This window comes from Oncorhynchus keta, chromosome 16 (genome assembly GCF_023373465.1).
Source record: "Oncorhynchus keta strain PuntledgeMale-10-30-2019 chromosome 16, Oket_V2, whole genome shotgun sequence".
In the NCBI taxonomy this organism is placed as follows: domain Eukaryota; kingdom Metazoa; phylum Chordata; class Actinopteri; order Salmoniformes; family Salmonidae; genus Oncorhynchus; species Oncorhynchus keta.
The window spans coordinates 162,501-185,892 of NC_068436.1; the positions used below are offsets into that span (position 1 = coordinate 162,501).

General features: G+C 43.3%; 1 protein-coding gene across 1 annotated transcript in view; it reads right to left on the reverse strand.

Annotated features, from left to right (window-relative positions):
- The window catches only part of LOC118395690 (TBC1 domain family member 2A-like), a 43,988-nt gene extending 20,859 nt beyond the window's left edge, over positions 1-23,129 (reverse strand). The window contains exons 1-10 of the mRNA XM_052464368.1: positions 22,983-23,129; positions 22,292-22,617; positions 19,941-20,107; positions 19,332-19,462; positions 18,847-19,058; positions 18,226-18,594; positions 17,728-17,838; positions 15,723-15,892; positions 14,898-15,419; positions 9,415-9,535 (exon numbers count right to left, since the gene is read on the reverse strand). Of these exons, the coding sequence (XP_052320328.1) occupies positions 9,415-9,535; positions 14,898-15,419; positions 15,723-15,892; positions 17,728-17,838; positions 18,226-18,594; positions 18,847-19,058; positions 19,332-19,462; positions 19,941-20,107; positions 22,292-22,603 (2,115 nt within the window). The 5' untranslated portion in view covers positions 22,604-22,617; positions 22,983-23,129. The remainder of the gene's footprint in view (positions 1-9,414; positions 9,536-14,897; positions 15,420-15,722; positions 15,893-17,727; positions 17,839-18,225; positions 18,595-18,846; positions 19,059-19,331; positions 19,463-19,940; positions 20,108-22,291; positions 22,618-22,982) is intronic.
- Positions 23,130-23,392: the final 263 nt, after the last annotated feature.

Below are 23,392 nucleotides of genomic sequence, written 5' to 3' on the forward strand. Positions count from 1 at the left end.
CGATCCATCACGACTGGTGTGCCGATGTAACCATCTGAACGGGTTTCAACAGGCTGTCCCGTTGCAACGTCCCCCAAAGGCCCATCTGCTAGCCTGATAGCTGTCTGAATCGCCGTCTCTCCAGCTCGCCTAGCTACTCACTGGACACTATGATCACTCAACTACACATGCCTCTCCCTAATGTCAATATGCCTTGTCTATTGCTGTTTTGGTAAGTGATTATTGTCTTATTTCACTGTAGAGCCTCCAGCCCTGCTGAATATGCCTTAGCTAGCCCTTTTGTTCTACCCCCCCCCTCACCTGGCTTAAATGGTGCCTCTAGAGACAAAACCTCTCTCATCATCACTCAATGCCGAGGTTTACCTCCACTGTATTCACATCCTACCATACCCTTGTCTGTACATTATGCCTTAAATCTATTCTTCCGCACTCAGAAATCTGCTTCTTTAACTCTCTGCTCGGAACGCACTAGACGACCAGTTCTTATAGCGTTTAGCCCTTATCCTACTCCTCCTCTGTTCCTCTGGTAATGTAGAGGTTAACCCAGGCCCTGTAGTGCCTATAGTGGGGAGAACAAGTATTTGATACACTGCCGATTTTGCAGGTTTTCCTACTTACAAAGCATGTAGAGGTCTGTAATTTTTATCATAGATACACTTCAACTGTGAGAGATGGAATCTAAAACAAAAATCCAGAAAATCACATTGTATGATTTTTAAGTAATGAATTTATATTTTATTGCATGACATAAGTATTTGATCACCTACCAACCAGTAAGAATTCCGGCTCTCACAGACCTGTTCGTTTTTCTTTGAGACGCCCTCCTGTTCTCCACTCATCACCTGTATTAACTGCACCTGTCCACACACTCAATCAAACAGACTCCAACCTCTCCACAATGGCCAAGACCAGAGAGCTGTTTAAGGACATCGGGGATAAATTGTAGACCTGCACAAGGCTGGGTTGGGCTACAGGACAATAAGCAAGCAGCTTGGTGAGAAGGCAACAACTGTTGGCGCAATTATTAGAAAATGGAAGAAGTTCAAGATGACGGTCAATCACCCTCAGTCTGGGGCTCCATGCAAGATCTAACCTTGTGGGGCATCAATGATCATGAGGAAGGTGAGGGTTCAGCCCAGAACTACGCTGCAGGACCTGGTCAATGACCTGAAGACATCTGTGACCACAGTCTCAAAGAAAACCATTAGTAACACACTACGCTGTCATGGATTAAAATCCTGCAGCGCACGCAAGGTCCCCCTGCTCAAGCCAGTGCATGTCCAGGCCCGTCTGAAGTTTGGGAGAAGGTCATGTGGTCTGATGAGACAAAAATAGAGCTTTTTGGTCTAAACTCCACTCGCCGTGTTTGGGGGAAGAAGGATGAGTACAACCCCAAGAACACCATCCCAACCGTGAAGCATGGAGGTGGAAACATCATTCTTTGGAGATGCTTTTCTGCAAAGGGGACAGGACGACTGCACCGTATTGAGGGGAGGATGGATGGGGCCATGTATCGCGAGATCTTGGCCAACAACCTCCTTCTCTCAGTAAGAGCATTGAAGATGGGTCATGGCTGGGTCTTCCAGCATGACAACGACCCAAAACACACAGCCAGGGCAACTAAGGAGTGGTTCTGTAAGAAGCATCTCAAGGCCCTGGAGTGGCCTAGCCAGTCTCCAGGCCTAAACCCAATAGAAAATCTTTGGAGGGAGCTGAAAGTCCGTATTGCGACAGCCCCGAAACCCGAAGGATCTGGAGAAGGTCTGTATGGAGGAGTGGGCCAAAATCCCTGCTGCAGTGTGTGCAAACCTGGTCAAGAACTACAGGAAACGTATGATCTCTGTAATTGCAAACAAAGGTTTCTGTACCAAATATTAAATTCTGCTTTTCTTACGTATCAAATACTTATGTCATGCAATAAAATGCTAATTAATTACTTAAAAATCATACCATGTGATTTTCTGGATTTTTGTTTTAGATTCCGTCTCTCACAGTTGAAGTGTACCTATGATAAAACATTACAGACCACTCCCATTCTCCAGGCGCTCTAATTTGTTGACTTCTGTAACCGTAAAAGCCTTGGTTTCATGAATGTTAACATTAGAGCCTACTCCCTAAGTTTGTTTCATTCACTGCTTTAGCACACTCCGCCAACCTGGATGTCCTAGCCATGTCTGAATCCTAGATTAGGAAGGCCACGAAAAATCCTGAAATTTCCATCCCTAACTATAACATTTTTCGACAAGATAGAACTGCCAAAGGGGGCGGAGTTGTAATTTACTGCAGAGATAGCCTGCAGAGTTCTGTCATACTATCCAGGTCTGTGCCCAAACAATTCAAGCTTCTATTTTTTAAAACCCACCTTTCCAGAAAAAAGTCTGTCACTGTTGCCGCTTGTTATAGACCCCCTTCAGCCCCCAGCTGTGCCCTGGACACCATATGTGAATTGATTGTCCCCATCTATCTTCAGAGTTCGTACTGTTAGGTGACCTAAACTGGAACATGCTTAACACCCCAGCCGTCCTACAATCTAAGATAGATGCCCTCAATCTCATACAAATTATCAAGGAACCTACTAGGTACAACCCTAAATCCATAGCCATGGGCATCGTCTTAGATATCATCCTGACCAACTTGCCCTCTAAATACACCTGTCTACAACCAGGATCTCAGCGATCATTGCCTCATTTTCTGTGTGCGAAATAGGGCCGAGATCAAACAACCACCCCTCATCACTGTCAAATGCTCCCTAAAACACTTCAGCGAGCAGGCCTTTCTAGTCGACCTGGCCCTGGTATCCTGGAAGGAATTAGACCTCATCCCGTCAGGATTCCTGGTTGCTCTTTCAAAGTGCATTCCCCACCATCTTAAATAAGCGTGTGCCATTACAAAAATGTAGAACTAAGAACAGATATAGCCCTTCGTTCACCCCAGACTTGACTGCCCTTGACCAGCACAAAAACATCCTGTGGGGCGTTCTGCATTAACATCGAAAAGCCCCCGCGATATGCACATTTTCAGGGAAGTCAGGAACCAATATACTCACTCTGTTAGGAAAGCTAAGCTTTTTCAAAACATACATTTTCATCCTGTAGCACTAATTCCAAAAAGTTTTGGGACACTGTAAAGTCCATGGAAAATAAGAGCACCTCCTCCCAGCTGCCCACTGCCCTGAGGAGAGGAAACATTGTCACCACCGATAAATCTACGAAAATCGATCATTTCAATTAGCATTTTTCTATGGCTGGCCATGCTTTCCACCTGGCTACCCCTACCCTGGCCAACATCTCAGCACCCCCCGCAGCAAGGTTCTAAATGATATCATAACCGCCATCGATAAAAGACAGTACTATGCAGCCGTCTTCATTGACCTGGCCAAGGCTTTCGACTCTGTCAATCACTGCATTCTTATCGGCAGACTCAATTGCCTTGGCTTCTCAAATGACTGCTTCGCCTGGTTCACCAACTACTTCTCAGCCAGAGTTCAGTGTGTCAAATCGGAGGGGCTGTTGTCCGGACCTCTGGCAGTTTCTATGGGGGTGCCACAGGGTTTAATTCTCAGGCCGAGTCTTTTCTCTATATATATCAGTGATGTCGCTCTTGGTGCTGGTGATTCTCTGATCCACCTCTTCACAGACGACACCATTCTGTATACATCTGGCCCTTCTTTGGACACTGTGCTAACAAACCTCCAAACGAGCTTCAATGCCATATAACAGTCCTTCCGTGGCCTCCAACTGCTTTTAAATGCAAGTAAAACTAAGTGCATGCTCTTCAACCGATCGCTGCCCGACTAGCATCACTAATATAATATAATATATGCCATTTAGCAGACGCTTTTATCCAAAGCGACTTACAGTCATGTGTGCATACATTCTACGTATGGGTGGTCCCGGGAATCGAACCCACTACCCTGGCGTTACAAGCGCCATGCTCTACCAACTGAGCTACAGAAGGACCAAAAAAATCACTACTCTGGACGGTTCTGACTTAGAATACGTGGACAACTACAAATACCTAGGTGTCTGGTTAGACGGTAAACTCTCCTTCCAGACTCACATTAAGCATCTCCAATCCGAAATTAAATATAGAATCGGCTTCCTATTTCGCAAACAAAACCTCCTTCACTCATGCTGCCAATCGAACCCTCGTAAAACTGACTATCCTACCAATCCTCGACTTTGGTGATGTCATTTACAAAATAGCCTCCAACGTTCTACTCAGCAAACTGGATGTTATCGCCCTCCAGGTCCCCTCGGAGAGTTCATCAATGAGCTTGATGCCTTGATAAGCTCCTTTCCTGAGGACGGCTCACCTCTCACAGTTCTGGGCGACTTTAACCTCCCCACGTCTACCTTTGACTCATTCCTCTCTGCCTCCTTCTTTCCACTCCTCTCCTCTTTTGACCTCACCCTCTCACCTTCCCCCTACTCACAAGGCAGGCAATACGCTCGACCTCATCTTTACTAGATGCTGTTCTTCCACTAACCTCATTGCAACTCCCCTCCAAGTCTCCGACCACTACCTTGTATCCTTTTCCCTCTCGCTCTCATCCAACACTTCCCACACTGCCCCTACTCGGATGGTATCGCGCCGTCCCAACCTTCGCTCTCTCCCCCGCTACTCTCTCCTCTTCCATCCTATCATCTCTTCCCTCTGCTCAAACCTTCTCCAACCTATCTCCTGATTCTGCCTCCTCAATCCTCCTCTCCTCCCTTTCTGCATCCTTCGACTCTCTATGTCCCCTATCCTCCAGGCCGGCTCGGTCCTCCCCTCCCGCTCCGTGGCTCGACGACTCATTGCGAGCTCACAGAACAGGGCTCCGGGCAGCCGAGCGGAAATGGAGGAAAACTCGCCTCCCTGCGGACCTGGCATCCTTTCACTCCCTCCTCTCTACATTTTCCTCCTCTGTCTCTGCTGCTAAAGCCACTTTCTACCACTCTAAATTCCGAGCATCTACCTCTAACCCTAGGAAGCTCTTTGCCACCTTCTCCTCCCTCCTGAATCCTCCTCCCCCTCCCCCCTCCTCCCTCTCTGCAGATGACTTCGTCAACCATTTTGAAAAGAAGGTCGACGACATCCGATCCTCGTTTGCTAAGTCAAACGACACCGCTGGTTCTGCTCACACTGCCCTACCCTGTGCTCTAACCTCTTTCTCCCCTCTCTCTCCAGATGAAATCTCGCGTCTTGTGACGGCCGGCCGCCCAACAACCTGCCCGCTTGACCCTATCCCCTCCTCTCTTCTCCAGACCATTTCCGGAGACCTTCTCCCTTACCTCACCTCGCTCATCAACTCATCCCTGACCGCTGGCTACGTCCCTTCCGTCTTCAAGAGAGCGAGAGTTGCACCCCTTCTGAAAAAACCTACACTCGATCCCTCCGATGTCAATAACTACAGACCAATATCCCTTCTTTCTTTTCTCTCCAAAACTCTTGAACGTGCCGTCCTTGGCCAGCTCTCCCGCTATCTCTCTCAGAATGACCTTCTTGATCCAAATCAGTCAGGTTTCAAGACTAGTCATTCAACTGAGACTGCTCTTCTCTGTATCACGGAGGCGCTCCACACCGCTAAAGCTAACTCTCTCTCCTCTGCTCTCATCCTTCTAGACCTATCGGCTGCCTTCGATACTGTGAACCATCAGATCCTCCTCTCCACCCTCTCCGAGTTGGGCATCTCCGGCGCGGCCCACGCTTGGATTGCGTCCTACCTGACAGGTCGCTCCTACCAGGTGGCGTGGCGAGAATCTGTCTCCTCACCACGCGCTCTCACCACTGGTGTCCCCAGGGCTCTGTTCTAGGCCCTCTCCTATTCTCGCTATACACCAAGTCACTTGGCTCTGTCATAACCTCACATGGTCTCTTCTATCATTGCTATGCAGACGACACACAATTAATCTTCTCCTTTCCCCTTCTGATGACCAGGTGGCGAATCGCATCTCTGCATGTCTGGCAGACATATCAGTGTGGATGACGGATCACCACCTCAAGCTGAACCTCGGCAAGACGGAGCTGCTCTTCCTCCCGGGGAAGGACTGCCCGTTCCATGATCTCGCCATCACGGTTGACAACTCCATTGTGTCCTCCTCCCAGAGCGCTAAGAACCTTGGCGTGATCCTGGACAACACCCTGTCGTTCTCAACTAACATCAAGGCGGTGGCCCGTTCCTGTAGGTTCATGCTCTACAACATCCGCAGAGTACGACCCTTCCTCACACAGGAAGTGGCGCAGGTCCTAATCCAGGCACTTGTCATCTCCCGTCTGGATTACTGCAACTCGCTGTTGGCTGGGCTCCCTGCCTGTGCTATTAAACCCCTACAACTCATCCAGAACGCCGCAGCCCGTCTGGTGTTCAACCTTCCCAAGTTCTCTCACGTCACCCCGCTCCTCCGCTCTCTCCACTGGCTTCCAGTTGAAGCTCGCATCCGCTACAAGACCATGGTGCTTGCCTACGGAGCTGTGAGGGGAACGTCACCTCAGTACCTCCAGGCTCTGATCAGGCCCTACACCCAAACAAGGGCACTGCGTTCATCCACCTCTGGCTTGCTCGCCTCCCTACCACTGAGGAAGTACAGTTCCCGCTCAGCCCAGTCAAAACTGTTCGCTGCTCTGGCCCCCCAATGGTGGAACAAACTCCCTCACGACGCCAGGACAGCGGAGTCAATCACCACCTTCCGGAGACACCTGAAACCCCACCTCTTTAAGGAATACCTAGGATAGGATAAAGTAATCCTTCTTACCACCCCCCTTAAAAGATTTAGATGCACTATTGTAAAGTGGCTGTTCCACTGGATGTCATAAGGTGAATGCACCAATTTGTAAGTCGCGCTGGATAAGAGCGTCTGCTAAATGACTTAAATGTAATGTAATGTAAATGTAGTCTATCACAATGCCATCCGTTTTGTCACCAAAGCCCCATATACTACCCACCAATGGGACCTGTATGCTCTCGTTTGCTGGACCTCACTACATATTCCTCGCCAAACCCACTGGCTCCAGGTCATCGATAAGTCTATGCTAGGTAAAGCCCCGCCTTATCTGAGCTCACTGGTCACATAGCGGCAACCACCTGTAGCACGCGCTCCAGCAGGTATATATCACTGGTCATCCCCAAAGCCAAAACTTATTTTGGCCGCCTTTCCTTCCAGTTCTCTGCTGCCAATGACTGGAATGAATTGCAAAAATCACTGAGTCTGGAGTCTTATATCTCCCTCTCTAACTTTTAAGCATCAGCTGTCAGAGCACCGTATCGATCACTGTACCTGTACAATACCAATCTGTAAATAGCACACCCAACTACCTCACCCCCATATTGTTACTTATCCTCTTGCTCTTGTGCACCCCAGTATCTCTACGTGCACTTCATCATCTGCACATCTATCACTCCAGTGTTAATGCTAAATTGTAATTATTTCGTGTCCATGGGCTATTTATTGCATTTCCTCCCTACTCTTCTACATTTGCACACACTCTACATAGATTTTTCTATTGTGTTATTGACTGTACGTTTGTTTATGTGTAACTCTGTGTTGTTGTTTAAGTCGCACTGCTTTGCTTTATCTTGGGCAGGTTGCAGTTGTAAATGAAAACTTGTTCTCAACTGGCCTACCTGGTTAAATAAAGGTGAAATTAAAAATTTAAAACAACTTTCAAAATTGCTGAGCCTCTCACATTAAACCACAACCTTTCCTGTAGTTTTTTTGTCTTTCCAACGTAGTGGTGCGCACACTTAACGATGTGGCACAGACGGGGGTCACACACTACAAGATTCTTCACTTCGTGAGGATCGTCGATTCCACACTGTCTAGCAAAAACAATGATGTGATTAGATTTAACATACTGTAGCTACAACAAACTGCAAGCTTATAAACGTTTTCAGTCAGACATTCACGCTTGCCATAGAGTTGAAATGTCTACCCAACATTTTGAATTTAATAACATTGCTTGTTCAAATCAGAGCTGGAACTATTTGACACTTTGGCTTGGGTTAAAGGCAAGTACAAATGCATACTAGTAGTCATCGCTCCTGCTTGAGAGTCTCCTGGGTGATGAAAAACAATGTCATCTTACTTGCTTCTTCTCTGGCGAGCTCTCAAAAGCTATTGCTAATCACCATTTGTTAGGAATTTTATGAATAAATTACTAAACAATATCCCCATTATAAATAGAACTGTAACTAAGTAAACTAATACTCTGTTTTGTTATATCTGATTAACAATATGTATTCATAAGTGAGGGATTGTGGAGCCTGAAACAGGGGGCAATTCAAATTAAATAAATACTATTCCAGCCAGTTTGGAGAAGATTGGAAGTGTTTTTTTTTTTTTAAGTAAGCAGAAAGGGTAATTAACCTATGGTTGAACCGACTCAACTTAGCACTGGAATGTTCAGATAAAGACTGTTTTCTTAGGTTTTCCGTTAACTGGAACTGTCAGCTAAGTGGTGAGGGGTCAAGGAGTTAATTCAGTTATATTATGTGTCGTGTGTGTGCTAGTAGGTCGGAATGAACTTTTAAACCTGCTTTTTCTTGGTCGAGAAGAGGAGATTCATTCTAGAACCAATGACGTCATATTTTGTATATAAACTGTTGTTCGTGAATAAATACTATTATCTATTTTTGATAAGACTGGTCTCCGTCTATTCTATGCAAATAAGAATCTTACAAATTCTCATAAAATAGACTAAGTGAATTCAATTAAAGAAAACATATTGGAATAATGAAATTATATCAACACCATTCTTAAAACTTGTTGTTGTACATCTCACACTAAAAGAGCTTTGCAGATTTTGATCCAAGTATCGGGAGGTCAGGGACTGCTCTAAGACGAGATCCGTAGGCCTTCGATTGCGTCTCTGATGCACTCACACTAGGCAAGCGATGGTGACGGCCGTGTGTCCCGAGTAGGCAACGACATGGGGATTTTGTTTCCGATCTCAAAAACCTGTTTGGAACAGCGAAATCGGGGCCAAAATCTGTAGTGTACTGTTTCATGTTTTTAAAATGAGAAAGTGACAAAGGTTTATTTGTAGTGGAATGCTTTGTATGGAAAACCAAGTTGAAGCCAACATTCAATGTCATCTAGCTCATAATAATGAACTGAAATGGCGGGAAACAAACAATAGCGCCTGCATCTCTCATAAAAATGGATCATAAATAAAATCACGGAACTAACGTGACCAGGTAAATTGTTTTCACTGGCACCCTTGTGACTGATAAAAAATGTAAAGTCAAACATCCCAAAATGACAGATTTGGTAACAGTATCGAACCCTGAACCAATGCTTGAATTTTTATGCTTCACTTGTTTTTGTTTTTTTTACATTAAAGTACATTACAAGTACATTAATGGATATCCACCCACATTGCAACTTCAGCAAAACATATATTAAAAACTATCAAAGGAATCGTTTCACATACCTGAGATGCTGTTAGAGTCTTGCCATAGAAGTCCTGAGGCATGATGGTCTCGACAATGGCCACCAGACACCAGAAAGCATCTTCCTCGCTCTGCAACACTAGCAAGGCCATTGCAGCCAATCTGACAGAAAAAAAGAAGGCAGATAAAGCAATAACAAGACTAATACAGTTACTGTGTCCGAATACACATACTTGCATACAACATACTTAAACTGCATGTTATGTACCTATCGTCGCATAATATTTAGAACTTACTGTTTAGTAAAAAGTATGCAGTATGCCACGGCTCCTGACTGGCTGAGTAGGTGGGGTGGGGCCGAGTGCGGGTGGATTTTCCAAATTCAACAGACACTAACCAGCCTGACAATAGCTCATTTCCAATTCTATTGATTTCTCTATTCTCGGAATAGAATAGGAATGGAGTTATAGGCCTACTCAGGTTGGTTATAAGCAGACTACCAAATTCGAGCTATAGCCCATATAAACCATCTATCCTATTTAAAAAGCACTGAAGATAGAAACAGATCATTTGGTTCCATTTTAACATACAGTATTTTTTAGTGAAACAAAAGTGCTATAACATAAATACATTAAATTAAATAGCCTAGTACACACACCAAAACGTATCAAAATGTTTAAATCGAAAGAGTATTGCGCAGCAAAACGTGGACAGCATCGCAAATTCAGAACCACTGTACAGCAACATAATAAACTAAAGCACTGATCATTGGAAACAAGATCAGAATGACTGCTAAGGCTTGATCCATAAATTAAATAATTCAATAGGTAGCTTACAAAACTATAACAATCCATATGTTCAAATCAAAAGGCATGGCTAACATGACATCAATAATGCATCCATATCCCGAGTCCTGGTGCCGACACACTCACAAATCGAAAGATGTTCAGTATTTTGTTTAAAGGCTCCGACGAAGGCCAAGACAACAAGAAACAGTTTTCAATGAGAAAACAGAAATCCACTTTGGGTAAAAATACTTCTTATTTCAAAGATGTAGCTTACGATAAAATAATTGTGATCATTTTAAGGAGGACAAAAACTACTTAGGTAACATTTGAACACCACTGCAGAAGCTTCGCTTCCCAGTGAAGTAACCTAGGGCCTAGGTTACCTAGGAACTAGGGCCTATCACTTGCCGCAGATCTATTCCAATGCATTGTGGAAAAGTGTGCATCGAATTCTACTAAATAAAGAGCCATACTCGATGTTCAAAAATGCACATACTATAAAACATTATATTTTTGCTTACTGAGAATTTATCATGCACAATTTTCATTGTTTCCATGTATTGGTTGATTTCGGTGTGAAATTAACCGAAATTAGTATGGCATCTGGGCATTTAAACTATACTTCAAAAGGCTACTATTTAGGATGGAAGTATGGGTATTCGGGCAAGGTCAATGCCTCCTCATAGTGAGTACAAACCCAAAATTGTATCCCATACATTAAGTTTCCATCCACAGTTTTTATGGGAGTAAAGTCATGCCATATATTTTTAATAAATCACGGTACAATTTTATGAGTACAGTTTGTTTGTTCGACATGGTAGGATCTTTTTGGAACTGGAAGCGCCTTTATGCGTAAATATTGATATAATAACCATCATTTCAAAGTTAACTTGGAGTCAAGTGAGGGTATGGTGAAGTAAGTTATGATGAAATTCACAGGGTGGTGAAAGTGCATGGTGATGATTCTGATAAATATTGAGGGGCTTATTCTGCTGACATGATGATCAATGCTTGACTGCAGTTTGACAAAAATATTCTCGCTATTATCCATAATAATCTCATCATGTAGACTAGCCTACCCGCACTGTGTATGCAAGTTGTTGGCTAGACTGCACATGCCAAGACCAGAGTTGGCACATTTGCTATTCAACGCAACAGTTTGTGACAAAACTAGTTGAAAATGTGTTGGAAACACATTGAAAGTCACCAACCAAGTCCGTTTGGTGGAAACACACAACTGAATGGGAAAATGCACATATTTTCTTTAAGCAGATTTTTATAATACAGTGAATTTGGAAAGCATTCAGACCCCTTGACGTTTCATCATTTTGTTACGTTACATTATAATTTTGTTACATTCAAAAGTGAATTAAATCGTTTTCCCCCCTCGTCAATCTACACACAATACCCCATAATGACAAAACAAAAACAGGTTTATATAAACGTTTACTAATTTATTACAAATGAAAAACTGAAATATCACATTTACATAAGTATTCAGATCCTTTACTCAGTACTTTGTTGAAGCACCTTTGGCAGTGACTACAGCCTCTTCTTGGGTATGACGCTACAAGTTTTGCACACCTGATTTGGGGAGTTTCTCCCATTCTTCTCTGCAGATCATCTAAAGTTCTGTCAGGTTGATTGGGCAGTGTCACTAAACAGCTATTTTCGGGTCTCTCCATTCGGGTTCAAACCCGGGCTCTGGCTGGGCCACTCAAGGACATTCAGAAACTTGTCCCGAAGCCACTCCTACTTTGTCTTGGCTGTGTGCTTAGGGTCATTGTCCTGTTGGAAGATTAACCTTCGCCCCAGTCTGAGGTCCTGAGCACTCTGGAGCTGGTTTTCATCAAGGATCTCTCTGTACTTTGCTCTGTTCATATTTCCCTGGCTCCTGACTAGTCTCCCAGTCCCTGCCACTGAAAAACATCCCCAAAGCCACCACCATGCTTCACCGTAGGGATGGTGCCAGGTTTCCTCCAGACCTGACGCTTGGCATTCATGCCAAAGAGTTCAATCTTGGATTCATCAGACCAGAGAATCTTGTTTCTCATGGTCTGATATCTTTAGGTGCCTTTTGGCAAACTCCAAGCGGGCTTTCATCTGCCTTTTACTGAGGTGTGGCTTCCGTGTGGTCACTCTACTATAAAGGCTTGATTGGTGGAGTGCTGCAGAGATGGTTGTCCTTCTGGAAGGTACTCCCATCTCCACAGAGGAACGCTGGAGCTCTTTTAGAGTGATCATCGGGTTCTTGGTCTCTCCCTGACCAAGGCCCTTCTCCCCTGATTGCTCAGTTTGACCGGGTGGACGACCGGGTGGATAGTCGTTCCAAACTTCTTCCATTTAAGAACGATGAAGGCCACTGTGTTCTTGGGGACCTTCAATGCTGCATAAATGTTTTGGTACACTTCCCCAGATCTGTGCCTTGACACAATCCTGTCTCAGAGCTCTACGGACAATTCCTTCGACCTCATGGTTTGGTTTTTGGTCTGACATGCACTGTCAACTGTGGGACCTTATATAGACAGGTGTGTGCCTTTCCAAATCATGTCCAATCAATTGAATTTACCACAGGTGGACTCCAATCAAGTTGTAGAAACATCTCAAGGATGATCAATGGAAACAGGATACTTGTACCTCAATTTCGAGTCTCATAGCAAAGGGTCTGAATACTTATGTAAATAAGGTATCTGTTTTTTAACATTTCTAAAAACCTGTTTTCGCTTTGTCATTATAGGGTATTGTGTGTAGATTGCTGGAAAAAAAAGATTAGAAGTCAAGTGGTCTGAATACTTTCCAAAGGCACTGTATATCTATAATATCTGTTGCCAATTGCATGGAACCCTACATGGAACAAAAATATAAACGCAACATGTGAAGTGTTGGTCCCATGTTTCATGAGCTAAAATAAAAGATCCCAGAAATGTTTCATACGCACAAAAATGTATTACTCTAAAATGTTGTGCAGACATTTGTTTATTGTTAGTTTACTGTTAGTGAGCATTTCTCCTTCGCCAAGGTAATCCATCCACCTGACAGGTGTGGCATATCAAGAAGATGACAGCATGATCATTACATAACAGCATGATCATTACACAGTTGCACCATGTGCTGGGGAGAATAAAAGGCCATTAAAATGTGCAGTTTTGTCACACAACACAATCTCACAGATGTCTCAAGTTTTGAGGGAGAGTGCAATTGGCATGTTGACTGCAGGAGTGTCCACCAGAGCTATTGACAGAGAATTTAATGTTAATTTCCCTACCATAAGCCATCTCCAATGAATTTTAGAGAATTTGGCACCCCCTGTCCACATCGACAGGACAGTAGTGGAGAAGGTGGAAAGTGTTTAGTTCCTCGGCGTTCACATCACGGACAAACTGAAATGGTCCACCCACACAGACTGCATGGCGAAGAAGGCGCAACAGCGCCTCTTCAACCTCAGGACGCTGAAGAAATTTGTCTTGTCACCAACAAAACTCACAAACTTTGACAGATGCACAATCGATAGCATCCTGTCAGGCTGTATCACCACCTGGTACGGCAACTGTTCCGCCCACAACCGTAAGGCTCTCCAGAGGGTGGTGAGGTCTGCACAACGCATCACCGGGGGCAAACTACCTGCCCTCCAGGACACCTACACCACCCACTTACACCAGGCCAAAAAGATCATCAAGGACAACAACCACCCGAGCCACTGCCTGTTCACCCCGCTATCATCCAGAAGGCGAGGTCAGTACAGGTGCATCAAAGCTGGGATCGAGAGACTGAAAAACAGCTTCTATCTCAAGGCCATCAGACTGTTGAACAACCATCACTAACATTGAGTGGTTGCTGCCAACATACTGACTCAAATCTCTAGCCACTTTAATAATTAAAAATTGGATGTAATAAATGTATTACTAGTCACCTTAAACAATGCCACTTTATATAATGTTTACATACCCTACATTACTCATCTCACATGTATATACTGTACTCTATACCGTCTACTGCATCTTGCCTATGCCATTCGGCCATCGCTCATCCGTATATTTATATGTACATATTCTTATTCATTACTTTATACTTGTGTGTAAAAGGTAGTTGTTGTGAAATTGTTAGATTACTTGTTAGATATTACTGCATGGTCAGAACTAGAAGCACAAGCATTTCGCTACACTCGCATTAACATAACCATGTGTATGTGACCAATAAAATTTGATTTGATACATCTAACCGGCCTCAACTGGAGACCATGTGTATGGAGCTGTGTGTGCAAGCAGTTTACTCATGTCAACGTTGTGAACAGAGTGCCCTATGGTGGCGGTGGGATTATGGTATGGGCAGGCTTAAACTACGGACAACAAACACAGTTGCATTTTATCATTGGCAATTTGAATGCACAAAAAGTACCGCGACGAGATCCTGAGGCCCATTCTTAGGCTAATTTTTTTAAGGCATCTGTGAGATACAGATGCATATCTGTCTTCCCAGTTATGTGAAATCCATAGATTAAGGCCTAATGAATTTGTTTAAATTGACAGATTTCCTCATATGGAACTCAGTAAAATCTTTGAGATTGCTGCATGTTGCATTTAGATTTTTGTTCAGTATAGTTACTGACACAGTACTGAAGTGTACAATTGTTTTACTCCACAAAGTTAGTTAAACAATGGAAGGTTTCTATATATTTTCTATATTACAGAAGATATCAACAAATAAAATAGGTATTTTTTTAAAGTCTTTGAATGTACCTGTTGAGGCCCTGGCAGTAGCCGACAGACCGGTTATGACAAGAAAAGGCTAGGAGGATACGATGTAGCTGCCGGACGGCACGCTTGGCGGGGAAGGAGAAGTGGCGGTTCCCTCTCAGAGTGGTCTCCAGGTCCAACCAGATCTGCTGCGAGACTCGGTGGGCCGAAGCAGCCTGGCTCCTAAAGCATATCTGTTGGTACCAGTGGGGCTGGCGCTCTCTCAGGGAGCGGGTGCGGCTCCACACTATCCAGCGCCACACACGACGCCTGTAGTGGTGCGGCACGCCCTTTCTCAGAAGCCCCTTCAGCTTCGGAGAGGCCACCGCCTTGTCTGATCGTCTGCCATCAAAGTGCTGTGCCCAGCGGCCCCAAAGACGCTCGCTGTCCCCCTCCTCTTCCCCATCCTTCTGTTGTTGTGGGGGATCATGGGAATGAATCCCTAATGCTTGCAGTTTGGCCAGCAGCTTCATATCATCCATTTGGATGTCAGTGGAGATTCTAAACCCATACTCATCATATTCCCTACACAACACACAAATGACGACAGCTCATTAACTCTGCTAGGAAGTTCTTTGTATTTTCTCATGATTAGCATCACTTAACTTTACCAACAAGTACTCACAAGAAATGATAGGAATCATAAGTGTGATTACAATGAACACTCTTACTGAGGTTAACTTACCTGAAAATGTTTCAATTAATGCTACACACACACACACACACACACACACACACACACACACACACACACACACACACACACACACACACACACACACACACACACACACACACACACACACACACACACACACACACACACACCTGGCAGGGTTCAGTTCCAGAATGTCCCTCCCGCCCTCCCGAAGAGTGTCGGTGATCAGGGTCTTTATGGTTTCCCTGTGTCTCTCCAAACCTCTGCTCTCCTGTAGCTTGAAGAGGACTGTCAGAGACCTGCTCTCCATCCGGAACACCTTGGCCTCCAGATGGGCACACTGACACATACACATACACAAGAGGAAGAAGGAATGTAACAATTTACAAGGTACACTGCTACTCATCTGGATTTAAGCATACTACAAATACATACAGTACTTATTGTCTCAAAAAAAGACATGCTTTTGGGGATTTTTTAGAGACCATGCTTTTACCATTATTTCCAGCATGATCCACTAGGTTTGCTGCATGTAGAAAATAGGATTCAATCAATCAATGTCTGGTTGTGCGTGTGTGTTTGGTGGTGGTGGGGGGTGTAGAATCAATGATCTCCAAATAGTATTCAATGCCAAATACGCTTAGTGCGATTATGGTTAGCAGACCAAAACCAAAGATGGTGGATAGATGATGTTCACTCAGGCTGTTTACCATTGGAAAAAAATGCCAGTTCCGCTTCAAATTATGTAGACAACGCCACACACATTTACATAGAAAAATCCAAAACGTTTCTTGTCTGTCACAAATGTTGAATAAAATAAAATGTCAACTTTGCCGATTGTCCGTGGTGTTGGTAGAAATTTGAGACAAAATATCCCCAGGAAATTATTATTAAACCAACTTCAATACGCAGGTCTATGTGTGTGGCAGTCAATATGTGCTTTGCTCATTACCAAAGGTACATGTCAGTATATATGCGAACCATGCATACTAACCAAAGTCTTGCAGGTGTTTACATGGTTGTGCGCATGTGTCAGGTGAAATGTCAACTTCAGTACGGTGATCTAAAAAGTTGGGTAAACAATACTTTCCTGTGGATATTTTTTCTCAAATGATGAGCAGCTGAAGGACCAACACCATTGACAATCGGCAGAGTAAGTTCAAATATAATTGTTTTCAACATTCCGGCTTGTAGAAGACCATTTCTAGAATCATGTTCCAGACAGTGTATTTAGACATTCACTGTCTGGTCCCCAGGCAAAGTTACGGTCTACTTAACTGGGTTTGTCTCCCATAGACACCAATGCAATAGGGTTTTCCACTAGTTACCACAGCCACAAAGTCAGAATTGCCAATATTGTATATATTCATGAAATCAAAAATATTTGGTCATAATTTAAGGTTAGGGTTAGGCATAAGGTTAGCAGTGTGGTTAGGTATAGATGATTTTAAGAAGAGAAATTGTAGAAATAGGCAGGGTTTAGACTTTGTGGCTGTGGTAACTAATGACGACAAAGCAATAGCAGCTGGGTCTGGTCTAATCGCTTCCTCTTCCGTCTCTGCCTACATCTCCCCAGGCTTAAAAAGACGCTGCAGGGTCAAGCTGATGTCTGCATTGGCTGTGCAACATTTACTGTGATACAGTCTCTGCAGAAGTCAGGACAATCATACCTCTTGCTCTTCGCGCAGCAGTACAGAGCTTCTGAGCAGAGCTGTTGTGAAGGAAGAGTGTCTGTTTATGCTGGACCTTCGGTCAATCAATCATGTCAATGCAGAACTATACAAAGCCCTCCGCATTGTTACAAAATTTGGGAGGCACACGACGATGTGGTACAGAGCTCAATTTAGCCTCTGCATGCCTCCAGAGGCTCCGCAATTGCATCACACCCTCAATATGGAGCCTCGGACCACAATTCCGGATCAAGCATAAATTGGCTTTTAGGTGATCCCCCCCCACCAAAGACACACCCAACCAGACATTGATTGATTGATTGGAGATGGCTTGCATCAAATAAAGAAAATTTCTTAGAATGTTCTACCTGCAGCAAACCTAGTGAATCATACTGGAAATACCAATAAAAGCAAAGTGCCTCACTAAAAGCCACAAAAGTATACTACACATTCTACAATGCAACATCAAAGTCAGGTCTTGTAAATGTCATGCAGGAGCAGGTACCTTTATCATCAAGCACTTCTCTTGTTCTGTACTCTTCCTCCATTCTTTGGTTAACTTGTAGATCTCTGCGTTCAAGTAAGTATTCTGAGTCTTGTAGGCCTCAATGTTGTCCTTGGGGAGGGAAGAGAGCATTTAAACTTAATGCCTTCAGTACATTTATAAAGTGTATTTCAAGTTTACAGAGGTTGCTCCTGAATTATTGTTTGATATACTGTTATTGTTGTAGGAACTATTTCACAACTGAAAAAACATCAGAGACTCCCCTCCATCTTCCAGAATGTGAGTTAGTGAGTGGGTGTGTGTGTGCTTGCAATAGTTCTTTGATGCTGCATAAATATTGCAACGGCAGGTTTGATTGAATACGGGCTTCACTCTACTAAGAGATGTCCATCTTGATCCTCCCAATACTGGTAATTTAAGTGGATGCCTTCAACTAAAGTGACTTACAGCCCCATGCTCTAGCTAGCTAGTCCACTAAGCCATTGAAACCTTCCACACCTTAAGATTCCTAATCTCCTGTCTCAGCTGCTCCTGCGTTTCAAGGACAGTCCAACCGCGGACGAGGCTTCGCTGGGGGTCGGCCGAACTCTCAGCCACATGTTGGGACAGACGGAGGACCAACTCTCTATCAGCCTGGTTCGTCTCAGCCAGTAGCCGGAGGTGATCCTGAGACTCGGCCACACAGTCGTGCCGCAGCAGTGGCGCAACCTGCAGGCCATACGAATGATCTGTGTTGCACTCGCCTTGATTCCATGGTTGTGAGTTGGAACTCTTCCATTCACACTCCGACCTCGGGGACTCTACTGCAGGAGTCAATTTCTCCTGCTGGGCCAACTCCAGGGCCTTCTGCAACAGGGATACTAGATCCTAAAAAGGAAGTGACATCAGAGATTACAGGGACAGGCTTAGATGTGACACCCAGCAGGTGGTCGCTATAGTACAATGTGTCAACAGTTGTCAACAGTTGTCTAATTAACATGATCTTGGGTAAAATGTTTGACATGGACCTCAGAGAAATATAAGGCTATATAGACACTTTCGATGTATAGCTGAGTTTAGCTTTTTTTACTGATACAGAAATATTCCAGGACTGAGTCGTTATGTTATTCCAGACCTCACCTTCTGGGCCTTGACCTGGCCTGCCAGACTGAGCACTTCCTGTTGAAGACGGGCGGTGTCTGGAGGCTCTTCCTGCTGTGGACTAGCAGTCTTGTCTGCGGGGTTAGAAGAGGAGCCCTCACTGCTTAGGGAGCTCTGGTGTCCCTTTGGTGCCTCTATCTCCTGGACCCACTGTGTTTTTGGCCCAGAGGGCTCAATATTTGTTTTTGGAGCTGTGCAAAGAGAAAAATGGTTTTCAATTACTTTAAAAAATCACTGTTAATTACAAAGGTGGCATTGGTGGTTATATAATAGTGAAAATCTTTCCCACGGGTACCATCCACTCAGCATTCACAGGTCTAAACAGACTGGATTGATGGCAGCAAAACGGCCATTCCTCAGTCTTGCGCTCAATGAAGCCGCTGTCATATTACTTTCTACTATCCAGCCCTTTCATATCCGTGAACATCCAAAAAGGGGGATCAGGTGGTCTAGGAGTGACCTACGTGATTTGTCCTGGTCAAAATATGGAGGGGCCTGTATGTCTTTGAGTGGCAGGAATGGATCCCAGAGTTCCTCCCAGCTGAGGCTGTGGCTGAGCTCCTGGGAGGAGCGGCTCCGGAGTAAGTATTCCTTACTACAACCACAGATGGACATAAACATACAGTAAATAATCACACACTAACTATTTTTATGTAAAACATTTAAACTATACATTTGTTTACAAAGACTCAAATTACAGTTAAGCAAGCTTATATTTTGGGTTATGATAGGGTAAGACAGTTGTACTTTGCTCATGAGGTATTTCTAAGTTATATTCTTCAAGAATCAATGAGTGGATATAAATACTTTTATGTAGTTCTGTCCTTGAGCTGTTCTAGTCTTTTAAAACATGTATTATGCCATGTTTTATGTTGTGTGTGGATCCCAGGAAGAGTAGCTGCTGCATTAGCAACAGCTAATGGGGATCTTAATAAAATACAAAATTCTGATATTTCCTCCAAGTCTAAAAAGCTATGTCAAATTTCTAGAGTGAACCAAGACCAATTCTGTTTAATGTGTGTGTGTGTGTGTTTGCAGATGTATGAATAGGGTTCATATTTGTGTATACTGACTGAATTCGTGTCGGAGTGTGTCTGAGGAGGACGTCACTCAGCGTGGCGTATCGTCGTAGTGCATGGTGACTGGTGACCATTCCCAGCTTTCCAGAAATGTTCCCATGATGCCACCTCTTCAACTGGAGCTGCTTCAGCCAGTATATCATAGACTCGCAATTCACAGCCTGAAATTCAAGACAGGTTTTGAGAATGACCTGAAGTAGGACCTCAGGGGAAGATTTTACTTCCAAATAAATAACTTTTCTAAGCACATTTGGAGTGAGGAAAAAAACAGAAATAGCCCCAAAACGGTATACCACGGGATGCCTACCTAATACAGCATTAAAGGTTTAATGGAGCTGAGGTCCTTTGATTCACTTTACTGTTTCAGAGCATGCTTCTCTGCAGTTTTTGTATAGAATCTATTGAAAAATGTATACTATAAAGAGGTTGGGGGAATGATGCCTATGTAAGGTCCAAATTTAACTCCTTTGTCCTGCTGTGGGTGATTTGCATTAAACTTGGTCAGGACATTGAATTATGCATTTCATAGAAAGGTGGTAGGAAGGTTGTGGGTGTGTCCACTTTCTTATTGGTTATCGGTTGAACATATGTAGACAGCTGTGACCTTAGACTTCCTCAAGGCACTTCCCTCTTTCCCACAGATGAAACACCACTTGTCTAAGATTTCAGCACCAACAGCCATAACCACAACCCTCTGTACACTGTACTCCGCCAGACCTACTTCATGGGACTGCTGAGCTGCACTTTATCAGACTTTGCACACTCAATGGAAATACTTCATATTCCTTATTTCTTTCTTTCTATGTATGTCACTATATTGAAATTTGCAAAAGCTTGTTGTCACGCCCTGATCATAGAGAGCCCTTGGTTCAGGGCGTGACTAGGGGGTTTTCTAGTTAAATATTTCTATGTTAGTGTTTTTTATGCTTCCCAATTAGAAACAGCTGGTAATCGTTGCCTCTAATTGGGGATTTGGGTGGCCACGTTTCCCACCTGTGTTTGTGGGATATTGTTTTGAGTGAGTGCATTCAGCACCACGTAGTTCACGGTCGTTGTTTGTTTATTGTTTGAAAGCTTCACTTATATAAAAGATGTGGAACTCAACACACTCTGCGCCTTGGTCCGTCCAGTTCAACAACTGTGACACTTGTGTCGTTATTTCTTTGTAATCATCATTAAACCATTCACAAAAATGTCTGCTTTTAGTTTTAATGCACCGTATTGCTGGAAATGCACACAATACCGCATAATGTCAAAGTGGAATTATGTTTTTAGAAATGTTTACAAATTTATTCAAAATGTTTTAAAAAATGTGCTTAACAAGTCACATAAAAAGATGCATGGATTCACTCTGTGTACAATAATAATGTTAAACTTTTGATTTATTTATAACTACCTCATCTCTGTACCACATACAATTATCTGCAAGGTTCCTCAGTCAACCACAAAGACCAGGGAGGTTTTCTAATGCCTCGCAAAGAAGGCCATGGGTAAAACAAAAAAAATGCAGACATTCAATATCCCTTTGAGCATGATGAAGTTAAGCATTACACTATCCAAAGTGTATCAACATACCCATTAGTGCATCAATACACACAAAGATACAGGCGCCCTTCCAAACTCAGTTGCCGTAGAGCAAGAAACGGCTCAGGGATATCACCATGAGGCCAATGGTAACTTTAAAACAGTTACAGAGTTTAATGGCTGTGATAGGAGAAAACTGAGGATGGATCAACAACATTGTAGTTACTACACAATACTAGCCTAAATGGCAAAGTGAAAAGAAAGAAGCCTATACAGAATACAAATATTCTAGAACATGCATCCTGTTTGCAATAAGGCACTAAAGTAAAACCGCAAAAAACATGTATTTTTTATTTTTATAAGAGTACATGGTCATTATTAAGGCCAGATTGTTCTTCAAGATGTTCAAATGTTTATAAATGACCAGCAGGGTCAAATATAATCACAGTGGTTGTAGAGGGTGCAACAGGTCAGTACCTAAGGGAGTAAATGTCAGTTGGCTTTTCATAGCAGAGCATTCAGGTCGAGACAGCAGATGCCGTAGAGTGAGAGAGAGATGATAACAAAAACTTTGGCAGCCACGCCATTCTAAAGAGGTTCATTCTATCTGTACGATTTATTGGAAGATTATTCAATTTAATTAGATCTGCTTTCATATTGTTGAGTAATGGAATAAAGTTATATTTATATATTTGTTTGTTGTAACTTATCCTAAGTATTTAATATTTTTTGTGGTCCACTTAAAGGATTGCTGTAAATTGTGAGTAATTTATTTGTATTTTTCCTATTGTCATATATGAATACAACTTGGACAAGTTTACCTTGAGGGTGAAGGTGCGCTCGGGTGTTTGAATGTAGAAGGTCCCCTGGTCTGCCTGTGCTAGCTCTCCCAGTATGGCATTGGACAGGTCAATCCATCCCAGTGGATTCACATCCTGGGCACATTTGTAGTAGACCAGCTGACACTCCTTCTCTTCGTATATGAACCAGAGGGACCTCCAGACCTTCAGTGGCCCGCTCAGCTTGTCCAGATACCCGCATAACGTGGCGGCAGCAGATACCACTGGGCTCTGCTTTCTGGACTCAGTAGGAAAACTGTCCCCGTCTTTGTTTAGAAAGGCAATGTCATTCATTCCGTCTCTGCCTGCTTTCTCCACCCCAAATCAAATCAAATATTATTTGTCACATGCGCTGAATACAACAGGTAGACCTTACCGTGATATAAATGCTTACTTTACAAGCCCTTAAGAAAACTAAGAGTTAAGAAAATATTTACTAAATAAAGTAATATATTTAAATACATTTTTAAAAGTAACACAATAAAATAACGGCACAATGACACCAATGTCCAATCAATGTTCAAGTTTCATAGGTTTGTTCAAGTTTAAGCTGCCCCTAGGCACAAAAGGTGCCGAGATCTGAAGGAAAGTTTTCAAAAGTAACTTCAATTAAACACAGAAAAATACATAAGAGAATGTACAAATTTGTTACAATTTATACATTACTACTCACTTGATCAAAGAAGACAAATTAACACTTCCACAGATAAACATACAGTATCATACTTGACAAAGGTCAGCAAAACCTTTTTTAAACTGCTAGTGGAGTCCAACTGAAGTCTTCGTGCATGGAAACTCTTCCTAGTCAAGTCTCTTGTAAGAAGCTACAGGGTGTGAGGTTATTTTTAAAAGGTTGCATCCCGAGTTTTAGGTTACAAAACTGTAGTGCACATGTACAAATCGAAACATTGCTACTATATATACACCATTCCACCACTGCCATATGCCTACTACCAATATGTTGTTACTGTGAAAAGTATATTTCTAGTAGGGTTAATTAAATAAAGTAAAATACTTACTCAATTCCTTTTGGCATAAGACATTGAAAAATCTTCTCATACATCTGGGAGGAACCAAGTTGAC